At 45.5% G+C, this 25,818-nt stretch overlaps 1 protein-coding gene across 3 annotated transcripts in view; it reads left to right on the top strand.

The window, feature by feature from the left end:
• LOC135504148 (plexin-A2-like) overlaps window positions 1-25,818 on the top strand; it is a 467,742-nt gene that overhangs the window by 81,947 nt on the left and 359,977 nt on the right. For all 3 annotated transcript variants that reach the window (XM_064922474.1, XM_064922472.1, XM_064922473.1), the window contains exon 3: window positions 3,296-3,478. In XM_064922474.1, the coding sequence (XP_064778546.1) occupies window positions 3,296-3,478 (183 nt within the window). The remainder of the gene's footprint in view (window positions 1-3,295; window positions 3,479-25,818) is intronic.

Below are 25,818 nucleotides of genomic sequence, written 5' to 3'. Positions count from 1 at the left end.
TACAAACAATAGTACGCAAGTATAAACACCATGGGGCCACGCAGCCGTCATACCGCTCAGGAAGGAGACACATTCTGTCTCCTAGAGATGAATGTACTTTGGTGCGAAAAGTGCAAATCAATCCCAGAACAATAGCAAAGGACCTTGTGAAGATGCTGGATTAAATAGGTACAAAAGTATCTATATCCACAGTAAAATGAGTCCTATATCGACACAACCCGAATGGCCGCTCAGCAATGAAGAAGCCACTGCTCCAAAACCTCCATAAAAAAGCCAGACTACAATTTACAACTGCACATGGGGACCAAGATCGTACTTTTTGGAGAAATGTCCTCTCGTCTGATGAAACAAAACTAGAAATGTTTGGCCATAATGACCATCGTTATGTTCGGAGGAAAAGGGGGAGACTTGCAAGCCGAAGAACACCATCCCAACCATGAAGCACGGGGATGGCAGCATCAGGTTGTTGGGGTGCTTTGCTGCAGGAGGGACTGGTGCACTTCACAAAATAGATGGCATCATGAGGTAGGGAAACATCTCAAGACATCAGTCAGGAAGTTAAAGCTTGTTCGCAAATGGGTCTTCCAAATGGACAATGACCCTAAGCATACTTCCAAAGTTGTGGCAAAATGGCTTAAGGACAACAAAGTCAAGGTATAGGAGAGGCCATCACAAAGCCTTGACCTCAATCCTATAGAAAATACTTATTGTGAGAAGCTTGTGAAAGCCTTCCCAAAATGTTTTACCCAAGTTAAACATTTTAAAGGCAATCCTACCAAATACTAAGTGAGTGTATGTAAACTTCTGACCCACTGGAAACGAAAAGCGGAAATAAATCATTCTCTCTATTATTATTCTGACATTTCACATTCTTAAAATAAAGTGGTGATCCTAACTGACCTAAAACAGGGATTTTTTACTAGGATTAAATGTCAGGAATTGTGAAAAACTGAGTTTAAATGCATTTGGTTAAGGTGTAGGTAAACTTCCGACTTCCAACTGTAGCTGTGGTAACTAGTGGAAACCCCGCCATGCACACTGTGGCCTTGGTCACCACCATAGACACAGCCCAGCCCCTCCCTCCTCTGATGTGATTTGATGTGGAGCTCCATTCCCAACCAGATGAAAGACAGTTTAAATGAGTCTGACGGCACCGTCGTGATTCTGCATAGTTTAGATTTCTGTTGAGAAGGACATTTTATCAGACATTTTGGCAGGTCATTTTTCTCTTCGAGTGAGCAGTCCTCCAGCCTGATTCTCTAGTTGTTTCACTGTCCATTACATCAATAACGGTGTATGTTTTCCTGCAGTGTAGAGAAGCTCTGTATGGTAGAAGCCATACTTAGTAAGCAGACTCTCCTCCTCCTGCCCTGATGTGATCATATCCCTGTGTAATGAGGCAGGGTGAGTGCAAGGTGGGGCTCGTTCAAGCACAGCAAAGACATGTCTACCAAGTGGAACAGAAAGACAGCAAAATGTACGTCTGGCAGCCAGGGAGAAGGATGCACTAGGATCCACTGTGTCTCGTTCTGTCTCTCTCCCTCTTTCTTCCCACATCTCCTGCTCTCTCTCTTTCTCCATCTATAACCTTTCTCTTCCATCTATAACCTCTCTCCATCTATAACCTCTCTTTCTCCATCTATACCCTCTTTCTTTCTCCATCTATAATCACTCCTTTTCTCCATCTATAACCTCTTCATCTATAATCTCTCTCTCTCCATCTATAACCTCTCTCACTCCATCTACCTCTCTTTCTCTGTCTATAACCTCGCGCTCTCTTTCTCCATCTATAACCTCTCTTCATCTATAACCTCTCTTTCTCCATCTATAACTTCTCTCTTTCTCCAACTATAACTTCTCTCTTTCTCCATCTATAACTTCTCTTTCTCCATCTATAACCTCTCTTTCTCCATCTATAACTTCTCTTTCTCCATCTATAACTTTTCTTTCTCCATCTATAACTTCTCTTTCTCCATCTATAACTTCTCTTTCTCCATCTATAACTTTTCTTTCTCCATCTATAACTTCTCTTTCTCCATCTATAACTTTTCTTTCTCCATCTATAACTTTTCTTTCTCATCTATAACTTCTCTTTCTCCATCTATAATCTCTCTCTCCATCTATAACCTCTCTCTCTCTCCATCTATAACCTCTCTCTCTCTTTCTCCATCTATAATCTCTCTTCATCTATAACCTCTCTTTCTCCATCTATAACTTCTCTCTTTCTCCATCTATAACTTTTCTTTCTCCATCTATAACTTTTCTTTCTCCATCTATAACTTCTCTTTCTCCATCTATAACCTCTTTCTCCATCTATAACTTCTCTCTTTCCACCTATAACCTCTTTCTTCATCTATAACCTCTCTTTCTCCATCCATAACTTCTCTCTCTCCATCAAACTTCTCTTTCTCCATCTATAACTTCTCTTTCCATCTAATACTTCTCTCTCAATCTATAACCTCTTTCTCCATCTATAACTTTTCTTTCTCCATCTATAACTTATCTTTCTCCATCTATAACTTCTCTTTCTCCATCTAACTTCTCTCTTTCTCCATCTAATACTTCTTTCTCAATCTATAACCTCTTTCTCCATCTATAACTTCAATCTCTCTATCTATAACTTCTCTCTTTCTCCATCTATAACCTCTTTCAATTCAATTCAATTCAAGGGGCTTTATTGGCATGGGAAACATGTGTTAACATTGCCAAAGCAAGTGAGGTAGATAATATACAAAAGTTAAATAAACAATAAAAATTAACAGTAAACACTACACATACAGACATTTCAAAATGTTCAAAATCTATAACCCCTTTCTCCATCTATAACTTCTCTCTCCATCTATAACTTCTCTCTCCATCTATAACCTCTCTCCATTTATAACCTCTCTCCATTTATAACCTCTCTCTCTCCATCTATAACTTATCTCTCTCCATCTATAACCTCTCTTTCTCCATCTATAACCTTTCTCCTTCCATAACTTCTCTCTTTCTCCATCTATACCCTCTCCATATTTAACTTATCTCTCCATCTATAACCTCTCTCCATTTATAACCTCTCTTTCTCCATCTATAATCTCTCTCTCTCCATCTATAACCTTTCTCTCTCCATCTATAACTTCTCTTTCTCCATCTATGACCTCACTCCATTTATAACCTCTTTCCATCTATTAATCTCTCTCTCCATCTATAACTTCTCTCTCTCCATCTATAACTTCTCTCTCTCCATCTATAACCTCTCTTTATCTCTAACCTTGCTTTCTTTTCCATCTCTAACCTCTCTCTCTCTCTCTTCCAGCCTGTGCCCATCGATGACTCATTCTGTGGTCTGGACATCAACCAGCCCCTTGGCGGCTCTCAGCTGGTGACGGGACACACCCTCTACACAGAGACACGGGACCGCATGACCTCTGTCACCTCCTACGTCTACAACGGATACTGCGTGGCTTTTGTCGGCACCAAGAGCGGACGCCTCAAAAAGGTCAGTTACCGTTACTGGCAGTTGTGGTCAGTTACCAGCAGTTATCGTTAGCCACTGCTTTTGTTTCTAAAATGCTGACTTACAGTACTTAAGCCCATCGCACCTTAGGGAGCATAGGCCAACGAAGACTCCTCTCCATCGCACTCTGTTCTGGGCAGTCTTCTCCAGCTCGTTTGGCTATTCTGGTGTCCCAGTTCAAGGTCCATTTAAAGAGAACCCAGCCACTTCATCATTGTCAAAGCCATGGCCTCTGGAGACTGAGGAGTCTGTCCACTGACTGGTCTTCAGACCCTCAGACACTGTCAAGTGGTGCTATTCTATTCCAGTCTGGATGGAGGACAGTGTGGAAACTTTTCTCCTCCATATTTAATGCTTTTAGTCCTGTGACAGAGGGGCAGGGGTGTAGAGTGGCAGGGGTGTAGACTGGCAGGGGTGTAGAGTGGCAGGGGTGTAGAGTGGCAGGGGTGTAGAGTGGCAGGGGTGTAGAGTGGCAGGGGCGTAGAGTGGCAGGGGCGTAGAGGGGCAGGGGCGTAGAGTGGCAGGGGCGTAGAGGGGCAGGGGCGTAGAGTGGCAGGGGCTTAGAGTGGCAGGGGCGTAGAGTGGCAGGGGCGTAGAGTGGCAGGGGCGTAGAGGGGCAGGGGCGTAGAGGGGCAGGGGTGTAGAGTGAAAGGGGTGTAGAGTGAAAGGGGTGTAGAGGGGCAGGGGTGTAGAGGGGCAGGGGTGTAGAGGGAGAGGGGCGTAGAGGGACAGGAGCGTAGATGGACAGGGGCGTAGAGGGACAGGGGCATAGAGGGACAGGGGCGTAGAGGGACAGGGGCGTAGTGGGGCAGGGGCGTAGAGGGACAGGGGCGTAGAGGGACAGGGGCGTAGTGGGGCAGGGGTGTAGAGTGGCAGGGCGTAGGGGGGCAGGGGTGTAGAGGGACAGGGGCGTAGTGGGGCAGGGGCGTAGAGGGACAGGGGCGTAGAGGGACATGGGCGTAGGGGGGCAGGGTTGTAGATTGGCAGGGCGTAGGAGGGCAGGGATGTAGATTGGCAGGGCGTAGGTGGGCAGGGGTCTAGATTGGCAGGGCGTAGGGGGGCAGGGGTGTAGATTGGCAGGGCATAGGGGGGCAGGGGTGTAGATTGGAAGGGCGTAGGGGGGCAGGGGTGTAGATTGGCAGGGCGTAGGGGGGCAGGGGTGTAGATTGGCAGGGCGTGAGGGGCAGGGGTGTCGTTCCTCTGTAGTGCTCATTATGTTACCCCTTGTGGAAGGAGCTCTGTTCATTGCGGCCGTGCTGAATAACCTCCACTGGCCCATTAATTTTAATAGGGACCTTTATTCCTGCAACCCAGAGAGAGGGGGAGGCTAGAGAGAGCAGGCCCACACAAAACCCAGCCTCTGTCTCTGCTGGAGCGGCCAGACAATGTTGTCGGTTAAAGCTCCCGTCTGGCATTTGAAAAACAGCAGAATTGTTTTGAATGAAAATGACATTTGAATAGATTGTTCGATCCAGACTGCAGCTTTAAGGGCCGCCAGTCCTCTTATCATGGCATATTTCACCCCTCCGCCACCAAAACAAGCAGCTTATAGAGCACCTAGTGGATCAGGTGCCTATTATACATGGGAAGATTATAATGATGTTGCAGAATTTGGAGCGTGTTGCGTGGTGGAGAGTAGGCTACTTCATCATATGGTTAACCTGGCATTACACAGTCAGCACTGTTTTGGTATTGAAATAGACGTATTTAACAGTTGAGTGATGTATGTGTGGTCTAGAAGGGCTCCCTGTGTTGGGCTGCTGTTGAGGCTGCCTTGCTGCATGTCAATGATGCTGATGGTGGTTTGTGAGGTGAGTTTTGCCTGTACATTGTTATGTAAAGCTCTTTGAGCATCTGGAAAAGTGCCTTACTGTATCAATCCAATCAATTGCCATTGGTCATGGTGGTCCTATGCGTCATGGATCCTCCTAGTGTATGGAAGCAGATTGTGGGATTTGTCAGCTGAGCCTTGGCTCCTCCCCCCTGGGAACTGTCACAGCTTGAGTGACAGTGTGGGTCTCTGTCACATGGGCCGGAGCAGTCCTCCTAAAAACACCAGCTGTCACTCCTAAAGAGAGGATTAGTGGGAAGGTGAGCGAGAGATGGAGAGAGAGGGTGGAAGAAAGAGGTAGGGGTGGAGAGTGGGGGAAGGAGAGAGAGCGATGGAGAGAGAGGGTGGAAGAAAGAGGTAGGGGTGGAGAGTGGGGGAAGGAGAGAGAGCGATGGAGAGAGAGGGCGGAAGAAAGAGGCAGGGGTGGAGATTGGGGGAAGGAGAGAGAGAGATGTAGAGAGAGGGAGGAAGAAAGAGGTAGGTTGTGGAGAGTGGGGGAAGGAGAGAGAGCGATGGAGAGAGAGGGCGGAAGAAAGAGGCAGGGGTGGAGATTGGGGGAAGGAGAGCGCGAGAACGATAGTGGGATAGAGAGAGAAAATAACAGTTGTGCTGGTAAGAGCATCTTTCCACCTGTTTCTGCTCGCCCTCTGTTTCCCTAGCCCCTAGAGACAACACCAATGGACCGGCTGGGTTATTTTGGTTTCTTCATCTATTTATTCATAATTGAATCTGTGCCCCAATAAGGATGTGAAATTGAAGAAGACTCATTCGGCGTAATCCCCCTTGTTTGAGATACTTAATCATTTAGACCTTTTATTCCACATGGTTAAATTGAGTTAGACAGTAGAACACGGTTCTCTCCACTCTGGTGTGTACAGTAATGTGCACAGTTTCCTTTCCATCTCCCTGCTGCATTCCTCACATACAGAATGTGTCTTCTCTTCACATAATATCTCTGCCTTCATTTATGACAATGTCTTGCTAAGCAAACCATCATGGCTGCCTGGTGCTGGTGCCACCATATCCTCTCTCACAGCCTCAGCATGGGGGGCGAATTAACCAGGATTTTGTGAGGCACACCGAGAGACGCCGCTCCTCGGTCCACTGCCCCGCTGGCTGGCTGGCTGGCTGACTGACTGGCTAGGAGAAAAAAGCCCAGAAACCTGTGTTTTGAGCCGTGGAGCCGTGGAGCCTGACCCATACATGACAAAGAGATAGGGGAAGGAGGGGAGAGGATGAGGCTGCTTGGTAGCGTGTTTGTTTAGGGGGTTACTGTAACTCCATCCCTGTGTGTCATGCTTGCTAGTCCCTGCCCCAGTCCCTGTTTTTTCCCACTGCAGCCCCAGTCCCTGTTTTTTCCCACTGCAGCCCAGTCCCTGTTTTCTCCCACTGCATCCCCAGTCACTGTTTTCTCCCACTGCAGGCCCAGTCCCTGTTTTCTCCCACTGCAGCCCCAGTCCCTGTTTTCTCCCACTGCAGGCCCAGTCCCTGTTTTCTCCCACTGCAGGCCCAGTCCCTGTTTTCTCCCACTGCAGCCCCAGTCCCTGTTTTCTCCCACTGCAGCCCCAGTCCCTGTTATCTCCCACTGCAGTCCCAGTCCCTGTTTTCTCCCACTGCAGCCCAGACCCTGTTTTCTCCCACTGCAGCAGGCTGATAAGCTGATGCTAGGCAGGTCATGGGGACCAGTGGAGAGGACCAGGCTAGGGCAGGGCATCACAGCAGGACAGGGCTATAGGTTTGCAGGATGTTATGCTTGGTAGGTGCAGTGGCAGTGACACGGCGTAGCAGCACTGGAGCCTCATCCTCATGTAAGGAAGCTGCACTCTGCCTGCCTCCCCCTCCTCCATTCCCCCAGAGCAGAGAGAGACAGAGAGAGAGGGAGAGAGAAGGGAGAGGGGAGGAGGAGGAAAATACTGTTGAAATGTGAATTTAGTGCAGCTGAAGGAAGGGACCAGGAACCAGGACTAGTGTGTACCGCTGCCTGTAATTGGATTGGCTCCTTTCCCAAAGAACCCCCTCCCCTTACTCACTCACTCACTCACTCACACACACACACACACACACACACACACACACACACACACACACACACACACACACACACACACACACACACACACACACACACACACACACACACACACACACACACACACACACACACACACACACCTTCTTCTCCCGCTTCCCCATTCAATCCAAGCTCCTCTCGCTCTCTCTCTGTTTCTCTCTTTCTCTCCCTATAGCCTAGTTCCTGCTGTTTCTCTAGCTATTTCCTGGGCAGGGGTGGAGCAAGGCAAAGGGAAGCCAGCTAATGCTGGTGGATTATGGGTTGTGCTTCTGTTGTGGTAACAGGCATGTTTTAGGAAGGGGGTTGATGGAGCGACAGGGGTTAAAGGGTAGGGGAACAGAGACAGGGAGGTGAGGATAATATGTAGAGCTGGAGAGGAACATACAGTATGGGCACATTAGACTGCTGTCTTTCATACAGCTGGCTTTGTGTTTTAGGTGTGTGTGAGTGTGTGCGTGTGTGTCGGGGGGGGGGGGAATCGATACCTAGCACCTCCATCTAATTCTTAAAACAGCTCTGAATTAAAGAGTAACAGGCTTTAAAATCCCCCCTGAATTAACTTCTATTGGTGTCCTGTTAAAATATTATCCAATGGTCTATTGGAAATTGCTAAACATAGTAGATTTTTTTTAACCTTTATTTAACTAGGCAAGTCAGTTAAGAACAAATTCTTATTTTCAATGGCGGCCTACCAGGGAACAGTGGGTTAACTGCCTTGTTCAGGGGTAGAATGACAGATTTGTACCTTGTCAGCTCGGGGATTCAAACTTGCAACCTTTTTCTTACTAGCCCAACGCTCGAACCACTAGGCTGCCCTGCCGCCCCACAATGGATAGCAGCTAACTTTCCCCCAGAGACCTACATCAAGCTTCAAGGGCTCTCTGGGTCAGAATCTGAGAAAGATTGCCTTTTTTCAAATACATCTAGATGATTCTGGGTCTATATTACCTAAGAGTAGCATCATCTAAATGTGATGCTATGTGAGTGAGAAGGTTAATTTACTGCTTTAGAGCCCATATTCTCCACAAGGGGAATAGTCTTGGTGGGAAGAGAGAGGTGACTGCATTAAGTGTGAGGTGAGTGTAGCCTGGGGGGGGGCTGCTAACTCCCTTTGATATAGCCAGGCAGGGATGGAAACAGAGGAACATGTAGAAAGAAGGGATGATAAAAGAGAGAAGAAATAGAACCGTTATAGGATGAACGGAGTGCTTAAAGAGCCCCCAGCAGAACTCTCTCTCTGATCAAATCCAGAACTGAGGAGAGAGAGATGAAGGGAGGAGCTGGGAATACTGGCAATGAACGTTGGTTCCACATCCCTGCTCCTTACTACTGAGTCAGGGGTTAAGGAGTATTGAGCCTGAGACCAAAGGGATGTATTCCCACGTGGGATTTTCATAGGCCTGTAGCTCCTTCACTCATCATGTTGACGCTGGCAGGACACACAGCGTGGGCTTTGTGTAATAATCCACAACCCACCTTTCAGAAACACATCTCCTATGTGATAGATGTGAGTGATGCTCCAGGCCAGTATGTGCAGAAGGCCCTGCCTCTAGAGCTGGAGAACAGAGCAGTCCAACCCTGGTTAGAGTACAGTATGTCCTGCTGCATTTGGCCTCATTGATTCTTTTCATCTCTTTGGTGGATAATTAACATTTGGTTTGGATGGGTTTGTGGAACCGGGGACAGGGACATGAAAGGCTGGTTCAGGTGTGTCCCTCCCGACCCCCTCTGGGTTTTAAGTGTGGGTCTTTAATTGGACAAATGTATCCTTTGTTCCGTTAAACTGGTGAACGAACTACGCCTGACTGCCCTGAGGACACCCAGCCCACAGACCTGGTCACTGACACATTATCTCAGTGATAGGGGGTTATGGTGAGTCGAGGGGGTTGAGGGGACGGGGGTGAGTGGACGGGGTCGAGGGGACGGGGGTGAGCGGACGGGGTCGAGGGGACAGGGTGAGGTGATGGGGTCAAGGGGCTGGGGTCGAGGGGATGGGGTGAGGTGATGGGGTCGAGGGGCTGGGGTCGATGGGGGATTGGGTCGAGGGGCTGGGGTCGAGGGGATGGGGTGAGGTGATGAGGTCGAGGGGCTGGGGTCGAGGGGATGGGGTGAGGTGATGGGGTCAAGGGGCTGGGATCGAGGGGATGGGGTCAAGGGGACTGGGTGAGGTGATGGGGTCGAGGGGCTGGGGTCAAGGGGCTGGGGTCGAGGGGACGGGGTGAGGTGATGGGGTCGAGGTGATGGGGTGAGGTGATGGGGTCAAAAGGCTGGGGTCGAGGGGATGGGGTGAGGTGATGGGGTCAAGGGGCTGGGGTCGAGGGGATGGGGTGAGGTGATGGGGTCAAGGGGCTGGGATCGAGGGGATGGGGTGAGATGATGGGTTCAAGGGGCTGGGGTCGAGGGGATGTGGTCAAGGGGCTGGGGTCGAGGGTCGAGGGGATGGGGTGAGGTGATGGGTTACAGGGGCTGGGGTCGAATGGATGGGGTGAAGTGATGGGTTCAAGAGGCTGGGGTCGAGGGGATGGGTTCAAGGGGGCGGGCTAAGGGGTTGGGTCAAGGGGACGGGGCGAGGGGACAGGGGTGAAGGGATGGGGTCATGGAGCTGGGGTCGAGGGGACGGGGTGAGGTGATGGGGTCAAGGGGCTGGGGTCGAGGAGACGGGGTGAGGTGATGGGGGCGACACAGCTGAACGTGGCAGACGAAGGGCTGAGGAGTTGAAAGCAATGCGGAGGACGACACGTGGAGGAAGTTATTCTCTCGTTCTACTGTTCCCCATAGCAACTGGCAGGCAATGCCTGTATAGTCAAGCTGAATCACCTCAAATGTGACCTGTGTGTATATGTGCAAGTGTGCTTCCATGAGTGTGTGTGCTTGGCCACCAAGCAAGCCTGGTCTGTGCCTAGAGGCCTGAAGGTGTGGAGGCTGTAGAAAGGGGAAAACATGGAGCTCCATGGGTGGGAGTAAGCGGAACTCTCAGGCCCAGAGAGACGGCAGGCAGGTGGGTAGGGAGTGTAGGCCAAGAGGCCTGGAGGTCCAGGCCGTAAGCTGAGGTCCTGGGAGTAAGGAGACTGTTCAGATTACTCCCACCCATATAGCTCCATGTTTTTCCTCTGCACAGCCTAAGTCCACACCTCTAGGCCTACACTCCCTGCCCGCCTGCATAGATTAGGTGTCCTAACAGGGAGCAACAAGGAGCGTGATCTTCATGATCCTGGCTCTCGTGTAAATATTGCACATTAAATTGTGCCTTCCTGTATTATACTGATACTAAAATGTTTATTATATTCTACAGAGTCATTTACTATGTGTTCGTATTCTTATCTTTTGTTTCTTATTGTTGTTGCGTTATCGAGAAGGAACCTATGAGTAAGCATTTCGTTGGACGTTGTATGCCATGTGTATCCCGCACATACAACTAATAAAACCTGAAACTTGTATGTGTGTTCCATGTCAGCCTCAGCCCAGGGCAGGGTTTGATACTGCGACCAAAACAGTTGCATTTGTGACCATTTGACTTGGCAGTGCAACACAGGTTTAATTGGTCGCAAGAGTGCCAGTGGAAAATGCTTAGCTGGTTATGTTTTTGGTTCACAATTAGCTTTTTTTATCATCATGATTAATTCAAACAGTAATGTGCAATTGACCAAAAAAGAACCATAAGACAGTCCGACTCTTTATTTACATCACTTCCTCTATATAAATCACTTTGGCTTCAGTCTTTCCCTCACCCCTCCCCGATTGGAGTAACCCTGAAAAAAATCACTTTTTCTCAAAAGTGCCAAAATGAAGCAGACTATTGAGACTTTTTTTAGGAAGCGAACTGTGTTCCCCGGCCCATCACCTGCTGTGCCCCCAGAAGAGGAAATAGATGAGAAACCATGTCAGTCGGGGCCCGCAAGAAGTGAGGAGTTGGAGGAGGAGGATTCACAGGCACAGCCATTGAAAAATAAATAGGCATAAAAGAATTCCAGTAGTTGAGATACAAAAACAAGGCAATGTACTGCAATTACTGTAAAGTGTGTGGACTCTCCAATTCCAAATTCACAACTGCATCAACACAATTCAAACTCAAAACATTGAAGTTTCACATCGACAGTAGGAAGCACTAGAAGTGTAGGGGCGGATGCATATCCCGTAGGGCTGCCCACCTACCGTCAGCCTGTCAGCACCAAGATGCAGCCTCCCGCTCAAGTGACAAATCTGAAATGATAACAAAGTTCAATACAGTTTATAATATAGGCAGAGAGGAAATGCCATTGACCAAATTAATTATTCAGAAGAAGAACAGATTGGCTGTAAATCCAACATACGCCAACGACAAGCATTGTGCACAATTTATTGGCGTAATCTCAGACATTCTCAAGCAAAATACTGGTGCCAAATTCACTTCAGCCCCATACCCGTCGTTCATGATGACAGTGATACCAACATCTCCACAAAAGAATGAAATAGTGTATTGCGGCATCGTTGAAAAAGGGAGCCCTCGGCCTCCCGGGTGGCGCAGGGGTCTAGAGCACTGCATCACAGTGCTAGCTGTGCCACCAGAGACCCTGGGCTCGCGCCCAGGCTCTGCATCGCCCCGATGCACAATTGGCCTAGCATCATCCGGGTTAGGGAGGGCTTGGCCGGTAGGGATATCCTTGTCTCATCACGTACTAGCGACTCCTGTGGCGGGCTGGGCGCAGTGCTTACTAACCAGGTGCACGGTGTTTCCTCTGACACATTGGTGCGGCCGGCTTCCATGTTGGATGCGCGCTGTGTTAAGAAGCAGTGCGGCTTGGTTGGGTTGTGTACCGGAGGACGCATGACTTTCAACCTTTGTCTCGCCCGAAGCCGTAGGGGAGTTCTAGCGATGAGACAAGATAGTAACTACTAACAATTGGATACCACAAAAATGGGGTAAAATAAAATAATAATTAAAAAGAGAGACCTTCCAACACCCTAATTGGCCATGTCGAGGTTCAGCTATGTCGAGGTTCAGCCATGTCGAGGTTCAGCTATGTCGAGGTTCAGCTATGTCGAGGTTCAGCTATGTCGGTTCAGCTATGTCGTGGTTCGGCTATGTCGAGGTTCGGCCATGTCGTGGTTCGGCCATGTCGAGGTTCGGCCATGTCGAGGTTCGGCCATGTCGAGGTTCGGCCATGTCGAGGTTCGGCCATGTCGTGGTTCGGCCATGTCGAGGTTCGGCCATGTCGAGGTTCGGCCATGTCGAGGTTCGTCCATGTCGAGGTTCGGCCATGTCGAGGTTCGGCCATGTCGAGGTTCGGCCATGTCGAGGTTCAGCCATGTCGAGATTCAGCGTGCCCATGCACAAGGTAATGGATATATATACAGTGCCTTCGGAAAGTATTCAGACCCCTTGATTTTTTCCACATTTTGTTACCTTACAGCCTTATTCTACAATGTATTCAACAACAACCACAATCTAAACACAATACCCCATAATGACAAAGTGAAAACGGGTTTTAAGAATTTTTTGCAAACATAATAAATTTAAAAAACAAATATCTTTGCTATGAGACCTGAAATTGAGCTCAGGTGCATCCTGTTTCCATTGATAATCCTTGAGATGCTTCCACACCTTGATTGGAGTCCACCTGTGGTAAATTAAATCGATTGGACATGATTTGGAAAGGCACACACCTGTCTATCTATATAAGGTCCCATAGTTGACAGTGCATGTCAGAGCAAAAACCAAGCCATGAGGTCAAAGGAATTGTCTGTAGAGCTCCGAGACAGGAGTGTGTCGAGGCACAGATCTGGGGAAGGGAACCAAAACATTTCTGCAGCATTGAAGGCCCCCAAAAACACAGTGGCCTCCATAATTCTTAAATGGAAGAAGTTTTGAACCACCAAGACTATTTCTAGAGCTGGCTGCATGGCCAAACTGAGCAATCGAGGGAGAAGGGCCTTGGTCAGGGAGGTGAACAAGAACCCGATGGTCACTCTGACAGAGCTCTAGAGTTCCGTCTGTGGAGATGGGAGAACCTTCCAGAAGGACAACCATCTCTGCAGTCGTCCATCAATCAGGCCTTTATGGTAGAGTGGCCAGACGGAAGCCACTCCTCCGTAAAAGGCACATGACAGCCCTCTTGGAGTTTGCCAAAAGTCACATAAAGACTCACAGACCATGAGAAACAAGATTTTCTGGTCTGATGAAACCAAGATTGAACTCTCTGGCATGAATGCCAAGCATCACGTCTGGTGACGCTTGGCATCCAACCTGACATAGCTTGAGAGGATCTGCAGAGAAGAATGGGAAAAACTCCCTAAATACAGGTGTGTCAAGCTTATAGCATCATACTCAAGAAGACTCTATACTGTAATCACTGCCAAAGGTGCTTCAACAAAGTACTGAGTAAAGGGTCTGAATACTTATGTAATTGTGATATTTCAGTTACGGGATTTTGGGTGTAAATTAATGAGGACGAAAAACAATTTAATACATTTTGGAATAAAGCTGTAACGTAACAAATTGTGGAAAAAGTAAATGGGTCTGAATACTTTCCAAAGGCACTGTGTATATTTAAAGGTGCAATATGCAGAAATCTCTCCGCCATTTCCTGGTTGCTAAAATTCTAATAGTTCGCCTAATTTCAGTTTATGTAACAAAACAAGCAGTCATTGTGTAGATAATCATTGTACCATCTAAACCGCTGTGAAATATATTTTTCAGAACCAAAAATATAGTATTTTCAGCTGTTTGAAGCTGGTGTACAAAATCAAACGTAAAAGACGCAAAAACTAAACTGAAGAACAGGAAGCATAGAAAAAGCGCAAATAAAACAGATCTACCCCTTCTTAGGCTTGCTTCCATTGAAAATGACAGGTCTATAACTCACATTTCTACGTGAATTTTGTTGGGACGGCTAAAAGTAACATATTGCAGATTTCATTATATCGGCTATAATTAAGTATTGCTGTACAGTGCAATGATAGACTGTTAAAGCAGGTAAGCTAAACATGACAAAAATTGGTGCGACCAAATGATGTGCTGGTGCCATCAACTGAAACAGTTGGTAGCACCAGTGCCACCAGTGGAAAAAAAGGTTAGTGTACTGCAGGGTGTCAGCCAGCCCAGGCTGCCCCCTGAGCCCAGGGCCCAGGACCCAGAGCCTGGTGAATAGAGGTGACCTGCTGCTGGCCTGATGTTTGTCCACAATTAGCTAAACAGATCTGTTGTTTCTCTCCTCTTTCTCCTCTCCTACTCTCTGACCTTGCTCTCTGTTCATCTGTTCCTCTGTTCTCTCTATTTGCTGTGACTCCCCTCCGCTGTCACCACTGTAAGTATACACTGAGGAGAAGAGAGGACAGGGAGGGGAGAAGGAGGGAGGGAGGGAGTGAGTGAGAGGCAGAAGGAGGGCGAGAGGGAGAGAAAGAGAGTGAGAGAACAAGAGAGGGAGAGATAAAGAGAGCGGGAGAGAGAGAGAGAGAGAGAGAGAGAGAGAGAGAGAGAGAGAGAGAGAGAGGCGGGAGAGAGCGGGAGGAGAGAGAGAGAGAGAGAGAGAGAGAGAGAGAGCGGGAGAGAGCGGGAGAGAGAGAGAGAGAGAGAGAGAGAGATCTGTTCCTGTGCCAGGAGCTGCTGCAGCCAAACCAGCATGGTGGATGGTGTCCTTAGCAACAGCTGAGGCCCATGGCAACGGTCTGAATAGAGCCCATCCTTTCCCCCCCGGGGGAACTATGCCTAGCTCTGAGCCCAGCAGGAGAGGTCCTACGGCAACCTGTCAATACACATACAACTCACACACACACTTATTCCAGTGCATAATGTACTGTTTTTTACCAACTAGTTCTGGATTTTACGTTGAGCGTTTATATCTGATTTGAACTGACTTGAAATAGACATTTTCAGCTGAAAACCATGGCAGTGCCATAATTGCTAACATATATATTTTCAATGATCATAATAATTCCTATCTTCCACTCTGAATGTCCTTCATAATGACAGTTGCATCGCTTTGTTTCATATTGAATGGTGTGGTTCCATTCATCCCTGCCAAACCAATAATAACCTTTTGTTAAATCATTGGCATTGATTGGTAGTATGTTTTTGAACCTTTTGACACATATGTTGTAAATATGAATAGCAGCTGTTACAGCGTGAGTTCTTTTTGCACATGGCAATTTAGAATTCGATTTTTGCCGCTTTTCTCTGCACCCCTCACTGCATCAAGACCTACTTTTCTGCTTTATATTTGGCTTTATAAAACTTTTAATATTTAATAACCACTCAATCTAATATCCTTTCTGCCTATAGTAGTAGCAGGGAGTATCTATGGTATTATTGATCATTATATAATAATAATGATCATCTATACTACATGTATTATTATCTGAAAGAGGCTTTGGTGTGAGCCTGCCTGAGTGTGAGACAGGGCTGGAAACCTGAGCTGCTCAGTCCAGTGTGTTTGATACAGTAGTGGCGAACAAACAAAGTGAAAGTGGGGTATGTGCATATATTATATATGCCACCCATGGCTCAGGGAAACGCTGTTATCCTGAATATTTTGTGTTCATTTATCCTCCCCTGGAAAAACTAGGCTACAGAGGTTTTATCATCATGTCAATGTATTATCACCACTGGACATGCAGCCTACAGATGCCTGCCTCGTCCCCAAGTAAGGAGATATTTCTGGCTTGGATAGGTTTGAACCCGGTTGGGTGGAGGAGAGTGACAACAGGGTGGATAAAGTAATATAAGCAACAAAGTCAGATAGTTTGTGTGGATGATCATATTGAGTGGTGTGAGCGTGTAATATATTGCTATATATTGTGTGCAGAGACTGTGACCAATGAGTGAGGCGAGGTTGTAGATATAATGGGTTATCGTAAACTATGGCGCTATACAGTATTATCTAAGTTTTTGCTTTGGCTTCATCTACGGGATGAATGTTGGTGGACCTGTTATCGATCTCCTTCCAAAACGTGGTTACATTTGGATAAGATGGCAGTGAAGAACATGGTTTGACGTTTTACATTCTCCCAACCAATTGTGCTATATCATATTGTTTTTTGCGTAACTTAGTTTTTTAACTTGCTGCTACCGTCTCTTATGACCGAAAATTACTTCTGGACATCAGAAAAGTGATTACTCATTGCGGACTGAAAGAAATGTTTTCCTTTAACAAGTCAGACGAGAAGGATATCCTGCTTTCACTGGAACAGACCCAGATCCACGCCTTTTGGGTGAAGAAAAGACGCCAGGAAAAGGTCGCAGATCGGGCAGCCTTCTGAGAATCTATACGTGAGCGAGTAAACTCCCACTGCCATCTGTTATTCTTGCTAACGTGCAATCATTGGAAAATAAAATGGATGACCTACGATTAAGATTATCCAACCAACAGGACATTAAAAACTAACATTATATGTTTCACCGAGACGTTGCTGAACGAAGAACCGGCAATATAGAGCTAGCGGGATTTTCCATGCACCGGCAAAACAGAGACGCTACCTCTGGTAAGATGAGGGGTGGGAGTGTGTGTCTATTTGTCAATAACAGCTGGTGCGCAATGTCTAATATTAAAGAAGTCTCGAGGTATTGCTTGCCTGAGGTAGAGTACCTTAGCTGTAGACCAAACTATCTACCAAGAGAGTTCTCATCTGTATTATTCTTAGCCGTCTATTTACCACCACAGAACGAAGCTGGCAATAAGACCGCTCTCAACCAACTCTATAAGGCCATGAGCAAAGAAGAAAATGCTCACCCAGAAGCGTCCCTCCTAGTGGCCCGGGACATTAATGCAGGCAAACTTAAATCAGTTTTCACACATTTTTACCAGCATGTCACATGTGCAACCAGGGGAAAAAAATCCTAGACCACCTTTACTCCACACACAGAGCTCTCCCCCGCCCTCCATTTGGCAAATCTGACCATAATTATATCCTCCTGATTCCTGTGTACAAGCAAAAACTAAAGCAGAAAGTACCAGTGACTTTCTCAATACGGAGGTGGTCAGATGATGCGGATGCTACACTACAGGACTGTTTTGCTAGCACAGAATGGAATATGTTCCAAGATTCATCCAATGGCATTGAGGAGTACACCACCAATAAGTGTATCGATGACGTTGTCCCCACAGTGATTGCATGTACATATCCCAGCCAGAAGCCATTGATTACAGGCAACTTCCGCATCAAGCTAAAGGCTAGAGCTGCCGCTTTCAAGGAGCGGGAGACTAATCCGGACGCGTATAAAATGTCCCGCTATGCCCTCGGACGAATCATCAAACAAGCAAAGCGTCAATACAGGATTAAGATTGAATCCTACTACACCAGTTCTGACGCTTGTCAGATCTGGCAGGGCTTGAAAACTATTACGGATTACAAAGGGAAACCAAGACGCAAGGAGACCAGTGACGCGAGCCTATTAGTCTAGCTAAATGCCTTTTATGCTCGTTTCAAGGCAAGCAACACTGAAGCATGCACGAGAACATCAACTGTTCTGGATGACTGTATTATAATGCTGTAACGGTAAATGAGTGAATAGGTGTGGAGTCAGGCGCAGAGAGCAAAGGATTCGGGAAAAACACGCTTTTTAATGTCCAGAAAGTCACAAGAACAAAAATCAGGCGAACGACACATGAAAAATAAAGGACAGTGAAAAAACCTGAAAATGCAAAACACTAACCACTCTAACACATACAGATGAACAAGCCCGCACAAACAGAAGCGGGCTGAACTAACTTAAATAACCCCACCCTAACAACCAAACAAGAAACAGGTGAAACCAATTTGACAAAACCAAACGAACACAGAACAATGGATCGGTGGCAGCTAGTAGACCGGCGACGACGAGCGCCGAGCGCCACCCGAACCAGAAGGGGAGTCACCCTCGGTAATATTCGTGACAAATGCTCTCGGTAGCCGATGTGAATAAAACCTTTAAACAAGTCAACATTCACAAAGGGCCAGACGGATTACCAGGACGTGTACTCAAAGCATGCGCGGACCAACTGTCAAGTGTCTTCACTGACATTTTCAACCTCTCCCTTACCGAGTCTGTAATACCTACATGTTTCAAGCAGGCCACCATAGAACCCGTGCCCAAGGAAGTGAAGGTAACCTGCCTAAATGATTACCGCCCCGTGGCACTCACATCAACAGCATCTTCCCGGACACCCTAGACCCACTCCAGTTTGCATACCGCACCAACAGATCTCCGCACCAGCAATCTCAATCACCCTCATCTGCAAGTGAATCCTGGACTTCCTGACGGGCCGCCCCCAGGTGGTAAGTGTAGGCAACAACACATCTGCCACGCTGATTCTTAACACTAGGGCCCCTCAGGGGTGTGTACTTAGTCCCCTCCTAAATTCCCTGTTCACCTACGACTGCATGGCCAAACACGACTCCAACACCATTAATCAGTGGTAGGCCTGATCACAGACAACAATGAGACGGTCTATAGGGAGGAGGTCAGAGAACTGGCAGTGTGGTGCCGTGCCAGGACAACAACCTAAGCAAGACAAAGGAGCTGATTGTGGACTACAGGAAAAGGCGGGCCGAACAGGCCCCCGTTAACATTGGCGGGGCTGTAGTGGAGCGTGTAGAGAGTTTCAAGTTTCTTGGTGTCCACATCACCAATGATCTATCATGGTCCAAACACACCAAAACAGTCGTGAAGAGGGCACGACAAAACCTTTTCCCCCTCAGGAGACTGAAAACATTTGGCATGGGTCCCCAGATCCTCAAAAGGTTATACAGGTCCACCATCGAGAACATCCTGACCGGTTGCATCACCGCCTGGTATGGCAACTGCTCTGCATCTGACCGTAAGGTGCTACAGAGGGTAGTGCGAACGGCCCAGTACATCACAGGGGCCAAACGTCCTGTGATCCAGGACCTATATAATAGGCTGTGTCAGAGGAAAGCCGATAAAATTGTCAGAGACTCCAGTCACCCAAGTTATAGACTTCTCTCTGCTACTGCACGGCAAGCGGTACCAGAGCGCCATGTCTAGGACCAAAAGGCTCCTCAACAGCTTCTACACCCAAGCCATAAGACTGCTGAACAATGCTGCTACCCGCTGTATGTTTGTTGTCTATGCATAGTCACTTCACCACCCTACATGTACAGATGACCTCAACTAGCCTGTAACACCCTGCACACTGACACAGTACCGGTGCCCCCTGTATATAGCCTTGTTATTCTTATTGTGTTACTTTTTATAACTACTTTTTATTTTAATCTACTTGGTAAATGTTTTTCTTAACTCTTCTTGAACTGCACTGTTGTTTAAGGGCTTGTAAGTAGGTTTTTCACTGTAAAGTTTACAATTGTTGTATTTGGCGCATGTGACAAATTAAGTTTGATTTTATCTTTGATAAACATAAATTATTACTGACTACAAATCTTCCTAAAATGATTTCACCCAAATCTGGCAACCCTTTTTAATTTTTTTGCGTTACGGCTAGGCTAGGCAGTAGGCTTGTATTTGAGGTGATAGCACTTTATTTGCTTTGTGATTTGTCAAAAATGTAAAAAAAAAAAATAAATATTGAACCTTTATTTAACCAGGTAGGCTATTTGAGAACAAGTTCTCCTTTGCAACTGTGACCTGGCCAAGATAAAGCAAATCTGTTCGACACATACAACAACCCAGTTACACATGGAATAAAACAATAAAATAAAGTGGAATATGGAATAAACATGGAATAAAATGACTTGTCAAGTCATGAGCCCCGGTTCATGTATACACTGTAAAAAGCAGATTGAAAATTTGTAATATGCTGACATCTGACCAAACCAAGTTTTCACTCATCAAACATAAACAAACATGGCTTTTCGAAACAGTATTTCATTTCTCCCTTGTGGTCACCATAGATGTGGTATATTGTAAACAAGTCTAGCTGTTAGGTCGCTAACTTATGTTTCCTTTTTTTGTCAGCACTACCTGTTATTTAGACTGGTTTATGGAATGAGTTTGGCTGTGGATGTGTTCTGTGTGATGCTTGAATGATGAAGTTCGCATTTATCTTTTACAATAAAAGGTGAAATTGAACAATAATGTTGAAGACCTTTATTTTCCATCAGTACAAAACATTGTGTATGAAACAGGCAGGGAGCAGGTGTCCTTTTCCAACAATGCAGTTAACATAAACCTAAAAAATGTATAAAAAGTATAGAAAGTAACATGAGGTATAAATACACAGTGAATAAGAAATAACAATAGTGATTAAATGTAACATGGCTGTATGCAGGGATTGTGTGACAAGAGACTTCTACAGTTAATCAATAGCCATCTTAAATGTGTGTATCCTCAGTCAGTACGAGGTCTCTGTGACCTTTAGGATCTTCACCTCTATTTGATTCCACTGCTCTGCTCTTACCCCCATTAAATCCCATTTAAATCCCCTTTTCAACTCCTATAGACTCCCTTAAAACCAATTTAAACCCCCTTTAAAACCCCTTTAAAAATCCTATAAACCCCCCTTTAGAACTCATTAAAACCCCCTTTAAAAAACCCTTTAATTGATTACCAAACAGCAGCCCCAGTATCTCCAGAGCCAGTGGCCCTGGTACCTTGAAATGTCAGGCTGAGGCTCAGAGAAGAAGCCTTCAATCAGCCTTCCTGGCCTGGGTCTCTCTGAGAGCACGCTGCAGCCTCCCTCCACTGTTAAAGGGCCAAGTTGAACAGAAAGATGGTGAGCCCCTGCTGTTCCATTCAGACTCTCTCTCAGTCCCTCCTCCCCTCCCCTCACTCCTTTCCCAATAAATCTTCACCACTTACCCCCCTTGGCTGCAGCTTCTGGCCTCTCACTCTTTCGGTTTCTCTCACTCTGTTTCTCTCACTCTATTTCCATCTCAGACGCTTTAGTCCTCCTGGTCGTGACTTGTCATGAGTCCATTTCAGCCTTGCTGTATGTGTGTGTGTAGCGGAGGCCTGCTTAGCTAGCTGTTCTCTCTCTCTCTCACACACACTCTCTCTTCCCCCTCTCCCTCCCTCTCTTTCTCTCTCTCTTTCCCCTCTCCCTCCTTCTCTCTCCCCAGCTCAGCCATTACAATTACACTGACTACCCCGCAGTGATCTCATTACTCACATTCAAATAACTCTCTATCTCTCTTTCTCCTTCCTTCAATTTGTTTCTCTCTCTCCATTTATTCATCTATTTTTCGAATTCCTTTCTCTTTTATTCACAAATGACTTGAAGATAAAGAGTTCGATTGTCAATCAAAAAGAGAGAAATACTCCTACACACACACACTATTATTATGATTACAGATGGATTGTGTTCAGTCTTAATTTAGCCAGTAGAGATGTAGGCTGGCTCTGCTATTAGGCACCCGTGCCAGTATGGTTTAGTATGGTAAACTAAAGACTAAATCACATATGTCATAAACATGTTGTGCATCGCTGAGTTATATATTTACATACCTAACTACATTTGTCTCAGAATAGAAAAGCTTATGTTCATATTTAATATTGGCAGGGTTGTATTTTTTATGTTGTGAAACACATTACCGTTGACTGCATACTCTAATTGGACTTAACTTCTGGAGGTAAATGAATTAACACTATGATGATTAGTGCCACCTTTCACCTGAGACTCAGAGAAAAGAACATAACGTACCAAATGTACAGCATATTTTCCTGTTGATTGAGACAGAAATTCAGTTGATGCCAGCAGTATTTATCTTGCTCACAGTAAATATAAAATACTTCAGAAATAAATCAACTTAGAGGTAGCAGAGAGAGAAGGAAGGAGAGAGATAATTAGAATTTGAAAATAACCTTTATTGGCACAATTCACATAGCTAGAGAGTAAAGAAGGAGAGAGAGAGATTGTGTGAGAGAGAGAGTCTTGAGGGTAGAATGCAGGCCAAGACTCTGGCTAAGCTCCCACAGTACTGGTCTTGTGGAGGTCGGGGAGTAATTGTGCCTGAAGCAGTTGATGGTGTGGTTTCCTCTCTGCTGATGTTGAGCTGATGCAGTATCATTAGGATTGGAGAGACCACATCAAACACACACACTGGCTACACAGATCCATGCCTTCCTGCTTTAAAGCTTTACAAAGATTAAACATGCCTAAATCACACACTCCATTTCCCATTCCCTTACATGTTTCATTGTACGAAGCGGCACTAAGCAGTTCAGTTCAGTTCCCCCTTTTTCCTTTTCTAGATGTTATTAGACATAGAAGAGTAAAAAAACATCCATGGTTGATTTCATGTTTAATAAAGAACAAGGGAAATAAGCATGGAACATTATGCAACCCACCAGCAGCATCAGTGTTGGGAGGCTGGCCCTCTCCGGCTGTGAGCTCATCAATATTCCTGTTAAGTCCGCAGCCAATGGAGCCACCGCAGGGAAAACATTTGAAATTCATAGAAATTCTTATCAGTTTGTTGCCTTGGCCCTATTGATGGATTTCTGTGGAAAGGGCGCTAGCTCCAGCTACATGGGCATCGGGTCGAAGCCTGTTTTCTGTAGCCTCTGGTGCTAGGTAGGTGTTAGCTAGGTAAAGAGGAGCTCCAATTTCTTCCTCTAGCTGCCCAATCCAAAGTTGCGTGGGCTATATCATGAGAATTAGTATGACCACAACACGTCTGTGGACCCTAGGAAGACTAGAAGTCCCTTAGGTTTCACCAAATGGAGATCCAGAATCTAAGTTTGTCCTTGACTCCAGGTTCTGAAAGTTGATTTGAAATATACAGTTGAAGTCGGAAGTTTACATACACTTAGGTTGGAGTCATTAAAACTAGTTTTTCAACCACTTCACACATTTCTTGTTAACAAACTTTAGTTTTGGCAAGTCGGTTAGGACATCTATTTTGTGCATGACACAAGTCATTTTTCCATTTTTATCATTATGTTAGGTCAGCAACTAGTCACAGAAAGCATACAGCAATTTTCCAACCAAAGAGAGTAGTCACAAAAAGCAGAAAAATAGATAAAATGAATTACTATCTTTTGATATTCTTCATCAGATGACACTCCCGGGACAACATGTTACACAATACATGTATGTTTTGTTCGATCAAGTTCATATTTAAATCCAAAAACCTCAGTTTACATTTGGCTTTGCCTCCAAAACATCCCGTGAATTTGCACAGAGCCACATATATTCACAGAAATACTCATAATAATCATTGATAAATGATACAACTGTTATTCACATATTTAAAGATATACTCCTCCTTAATGTAACCGCTGTGTCAGATTTCAAAAACACTTTACAGAAAAAGCAAACCATGCAATAATCTGAGTACAGCGATCAGAGACCAAAACAACCCCAAAAAATATCCGCCATTTTGGAGTCAACATAAGTCAGAAATAGCATTATAAATAATCACTTACCTTTGATGATTTTCATCAGAATGCACTCCCAGGGATCCCATAAATGTTTGATTTGTTCCATAAAGTCCATCATTTATGTCCAAATAACTCCTTTTGGTTTGCGTGATCAGTACACTATCTAAACTCACGACGCGCTGGCAGGTCCAGGCAAAGTTCAGACGAAAAGTCACATTACAGTCCGTAGAAACATGTCAAACGATGTATAGAATCAATATTTAGGATGTTTTTAACATAAATCTTCAATAATGTTTCAACCGGAGAATTCCTTTGTCTGTAGAGAACCAATGGAATGCGAGCTACCTCTCATGTGAATGCACGTGACCAGCTAGTGGCACTCTGCCAGACCACTGACTCAAAGAGCCCTTATTAGCCTCTTTTATAGTAGAAGCCTCAAACAAGTTTCTAAAGACTGTTGACATCTAGTGGAAGCCTTAGAAAGTGCAAAATGACCCCATAGACACTGTGTATTCGATAGGCCAAGAGTTCAAAAACTACAAACCTCAGATTTCCCACTTCTGTTATACTCACAGACATCATTCAAACAGTTTTAGAAACTTCAGAGTGTTTTCCCATCCAAATCTACTAACAATATGCATATATTAGCAACTGGGACTGAGTAGCAGCCGGGTTTACTCTGGGCACGCTTTTCATCCAAAAGTGAAAATGCTGCCTCCTAGCCATAAGAAGTTAAATAGCTTGGAAAATTACAGAAAAGTATGTCATGGCTTTAGAAGCTTCTGATAGGCTAATTTACATAATTTTAGTCAGTTGGAGGTGTACCTGTGGATGTGGATGTATTTCAAGGCCTACCTTCAAACTCAGTGCCTCTTTGCTTGACATCATGGGGAAATTAAAATAAATCAGCCAAGACCTCAGAAAAAACTTTGGATACCTCCACAAGTCTGATTCATCCTTAGGAGCAATTTCCAAATGCCTGAAGGTACCACGTTCATCTGTACAAACAATAGTATGCCAATTTAAACACCACGGAACCACACAGCCATCATACCGCTCAGGAAGGAGATGCTCTGTCTCCTAGAGATTAACGTATTTTGGTGCGAAAAGTGCAAATCAATCCCAGAACAACAGCAAAGGACCCTGTGAAGATGCTGGAGGAAACAGGTACAAAAGTATCTAAATCCACAGTAAAACGAGTCCTATATTAAGATAACCTGAAAGGCCTCTGAAAAAGGCAGATTACGGTTTGGAACTGCACATGGGGAGAATGATTGTACTTTTTGGAGAAATGTCCTCTGGTCTGATGAAATAAAAATAGAACAGTTTGGCCATAATGACCATTGTTATGTTTGGAGGAAAAGGGGGAGGCTTGCAAGCCGAAGAACACCATCCCAACCGTGAAGCACGGGGGTGGCAGACTCATGTTGTAGGGGTGCTTTGCTGCAGGAGGGACTGGTGCACTTCACAAAATAGATGGAATCATGAGGGAGGGAAATTATGGGGATATATTGAAGCAACATCTCAAGAGATCAGTCAGGAAGTTAAAGCTTGTTCGCAAATGGGTCTTCCAAATGGACAATGACCCCAAGCATACTTCCAAAGTTGTGGCAAAATGGCTTAAGGACAACAAAGTCAAGGTATAGGAGTGGCCATCACAAAGCCCTGATCTCAGTCCTATATAATATTTGTGGGCAGAACTGAAAAAGTGTGTGCAAGCAAGGAGGCCTACAAACCTGACTCAGTTACACCAGCTCTGTCAGGAGGAATGGGCCACAATTCACCCAATGTATTTTGGGAAGCTTGTGGATGGTTAACCAAAACTTTGAACTCAAGTTAAACATTTTAAAGGCAATGCTATAAACTACTAATTGAGTGTATGTAAACTTCTGACCACCTGGGAATGTGATGAAAGAAAGAAAAGCTGAGATAAATCAGTCTCTACTATTATTCTGACCTTTCACATTCTTCAAATGAAGTAGTGATCCTAACTGACCTAAGACAGGGCATTTTTTACTAGGATTAAATGTCAGGATTTGTGAAAAACTGAGTTTAAATGTAGTTGGCTAAGGTGTATGTAAACTTCCGACTTCAACTGTAATTTAGCCTGAATGGATGTTATTGGAAGGAAAGACCGAATTTTGATTGTCATCCCCTCTTATCTCGGA

The sequence above is a fragment of the Oncorhynchus masou genome, chromosome 18, assembly GCF_036934945.1.
Source record: "Oncorhynchus masou masou isolate Uvic2021 chromosome 18, UVic_Omas_1.1, whole genome shotgun sequence".
In the NCBI taxonomy this organism is placed as follows: Eukaryota; Metazoa; Chordata; class Actinopteri; order Salmoniformes; family Salmonidae; genus Oncorhynchus; species Oncorhynchus masou.
The sequence above is the reverse complement of the archived record's forward strand: the minus strand, read 5'-3'. Positions and strand labels throughout refer to the sequence as shown.